A 3,187-nucleotide genomic window follows, 5' to 3' on the forward strand; every position below is an offset into this window, starting at 1 on the left:
TGTCCAAGCAACACCCCAGGAAATTCAAGGTGTCCCCACAATCTTACAAGAGGAGTGTGAGACTAAGGCATGGAGGCAGCTGATGAAGGGAGAGAGGCCTGGGAACAGAAGGAAAAGGGATCTACAAGCCCAACTCGCCCCTCTTACCTTCCTCCCGCACATGCACAGGGAGGGGCCGGGAGCGGGCACTGGCTGCTTCACGAAGCCGGACCCCAGACCCTCGGACATAGGCCTTGGCGAGGCAGCGGTAGGTGCCCGAGTCGCCAGGCTGGGCAGCCTCCATCCGTAGCCGGTAGGTTCTGGATGCCACCTTCTCCATGGCAATGTGCCGGCCCTCGTAGCCAGAGCCCAGGCTGCCCACGCCCTCTGTGTCCAACTGGGCTACCAGGCGGCCAGGCCCAGGTGCCCCTGCAGGCGCCATCTCCCAGCCCACAGAGTACGTCGCATGGTGGCCTGGTGGGGGCAGTGCCCCGGACACGTTGCACAGCAGTTCCAAGGGCTCCCCTGGGCCAATCCGACGTTCACCAGGCCCCACCGCCACGGCTAGCTGGCTGGCTGAAACACAGGAGGGGGAAGAGGAGTCACGGAGGCTGGAGGGGCACAGGGCACCTGACTCCCCAGCTGTCGTTCCCTTCGAGGCCACCCATCTGACCCTCCCGGAGTATGACCTTCTCCCCACCCAGGGGCCTGACTCACCCTCAGCCAGAGCCCTCCTGTCTCCACTCCCACTCTAAGCACAGAAAAGCCCTCCTGGGTCCAGAGGGAAGTGATGCTCACAGCACTGCTCACTCTAGGGAAGGCGGGCTCCCTGGCCAGACAAGGACTATCTAGTGTCCCAGTGCCCGTGGAGCCAGCCCCCGAGATACTCAGGCTCCCAGCCCCTGCCCTCACACAGAGTCTGCACGTCCACGTGGGCCAGGACCGCCCTCTTCTCCGCGATCTGGGCCCAGCTGCCGTCGGGGTCCTGAATCCACTCGGCGGCCGTGCAGTGGTAGGTGCCGGCGTCCTCGGCCTGGGCGCCCCCCAGCACCATGCGGTACCGCTCAGCCCCCTCCTTGCCCAGCCGCAGCTCCCCGGCAGCCAGCCGCTCAGCATAGGGAGCGCCGGCCTCCACGGCCAGGTCAGGCCGAAGTCCCACCACTTCCTGCAGAGTCGCTCGCCCCACGGGTGCCCCGGGCACGGCTCGGCCAAAGGACACCGCCAGGTGTGTGTGCTTCTGCGTGCTCGTCCGCGCCAGGCAGCCCAGTGCCAGCTCCTGCCCCTCGTGCACCGTCAGGCGAGAGGGAGAAGTGGGAGCCTGCCGGCCTCGGGGCCCGAGGGCGGCCGCAGACACCTGCAGCACATCTGGAAGAACTGGAGAGAACAGCGGAGTGAAGGAGGGCTGGAGCTGGCAGCCCTCGTCACTGTTTCCTACCTGCAACCCCTTTAGACTGCGCGCTCCTAGAGGGCGAAGATTTCACGGTGTCTGGTTTCTTCTGTAGCTCAGTGGTGCCCAGCACAGTGCTGGGCACACAACAGGCGCTCAATAAACGCTCGCTGAATATCAGAACCAGCCCGCTGCCTACTCACCCTTATGTTTGGGACTGACCCCTGTGTGAAATACTCAGAGAAGTGGCTCCGTCTTCCTTCTCAGAAGACAAAGAATCTTAAGAGCGCGAGAATGTCACATGGCCTTACCCCTCCTACCCCACTCCTCCAGATCTGGAATCTAGAAGCGCCCGGAATGGAGCAGATTCACACCGACGGGGAATGGAGAAGGGATGGGACATTGTAAGGATGCTTCCCCTGTCCCAGGAGGCAGCGCAATGGAATAGGAGCAGGGGACTGGGAGGGCAGCCACTGACAGGTTGGGTGATTTTGTGCAAGTCACTTAACCTCTTTTTTTAAAAAATATATATTTTTTAATTGATTTCAGAGAGGAAGGAAGAGGGAGAGAGACAGACAGAAACATCCATGATGAGAGAGAATCATGGATTGGCTGCCTCCCACAAGTCCCCCACTGGGGATCGAGCCCACAACGCAGGCACGTGCCCCTGACCAGAATCGAACCTGGGACCTTTCAGTCCGCAGGCCGATGCTCTATCCACTGAGCCAAACCGGCCAGGGCTCACTTAACCTCTTTGGGCCTCAGGCTCCTCAGCTGCAAAGCCTAAGGGGTGATCCAACAAGCTCCTCCCGGCCCCGACTTTCTGCCTTTCTTTGTGCCCCACCCCTCCCCCTGGGCCCAGTACCTCTCAGCTCCACCTTGCCGCTGTAGCTGCCCAGGTAGCGGGCGTCCGTGGAGGGCGTGTAGCACTCATACACACCGGCGTCCTGGGCCTGCAGGCGCGCGATGTGGAGCACGGCGGCATCGTCCCGCACACGCTGCACCTGCACCTCACCGGCTGCCACCCGGGCCCCGAAGACAGCGTAGGAGAACCGGGTGTCCCTGGTGCTGACGATGCCCAGTGCAGCCTCTGGGGCCTCAGGCCTGTACAGGAACCACTCGAAGTCCTGCCGGGCGGGGCCCTCGTAGCCAGTGACGTTGCAGGGGATAGAGACGGCCGTGCCAGCCACACGGTACAGCGGCCCCTCGGGGACCAGCACCTCCCGGGCACAGCACCCGGCTCCTGTAGGAAAGAAGAAGGGGAGTTGGGAAGGCCTGGATCCCCAGGTGTCCCCCCACTACCAGCACCATTCTCGGCCACTGGCCCTGAAAGGAGAGGAAGGGAGGAGAAAGGTGGTAAGCCGGTGGACTGTGATCTGAGGACAGGGAAAGAGGACACCTGGGCCGCAAAGAACTGATGACACAGCCAGGCTTGTCTCAGAGCCCAGAAATACCCCATTTCTGGGAGGCAGAAGCAGAGCGTCTATGGGCAGAATGGAGAACATCTGTCCCCGGTTTTAACACTTCCTGATTCCAGTTCCACCTTGATCCCCACCCCCTGCACCCCCCGCCCCCTCACTCTCACGTCTGGGGCTCCTGCTCTGGCCTGGTCAGCAGAGCCTCTAGCCAAGAGATGCTGAGACCACATGTCCCCCTCCTTTGTTTGGGAGGAGCTGGCAAATTGTTGCTTAGAAGGGCTGGTTGGCTCAGCTATGTCACCTGGGCCAGGGGACGCCAGACAATGGAGCCAGTGGCCCAAGCTGGACAGGGCACAAGACCCAGTCATTTCTCACCACACAAATGCCCGCCCCCCCCCCCCCC

General features: G+C 62.3%; 1 protein-coding gene across 1 annotated transcript in view; it reads right to left on the bottom strand.

Moving 5' to 3' along the window:
• The window catches only part of IGSF8 (immunoglobulin superfamily member 8), a 7,305-nt gene that overhangs the window by 1,408 nt on the left and 2,710 nt on the right, over nt 1–3,187 (bottom strand). The window contains exons 2-4 of the mRNA XM_006096900.3: nt 2,232–2,609; nt 892–1,353; nt 148–555 (exon numbers count right to left, since the gene is read on the bottom strand). Coding sequence (XP_006096962.1) covers nt 148–555; nt 892–1,353; nt 2,232–2,609 — 1,248 coding nt within the window. The remainder of the gene's footprint in view (nt 1–147; nt 556–891; nt 1,354–2,231; nt 2,610–3,187) is intronic.

The sequence above is a fragment of the Myotis lucifugus genome, unplaced genomic scaffold (assembly GCF_000147115.1).
Source record: "Myotis lucifugus unplaced genomic scaffold, Myoluc2.0 scaffold_190, whole genome shotgun sequence".
Taxonomy (NCBI): Eukaryota; Metazoa; Chordata; class Mammalia; order Chiroptera; family Vespertilionidae; genus Myotis; species Myotis lucifugus.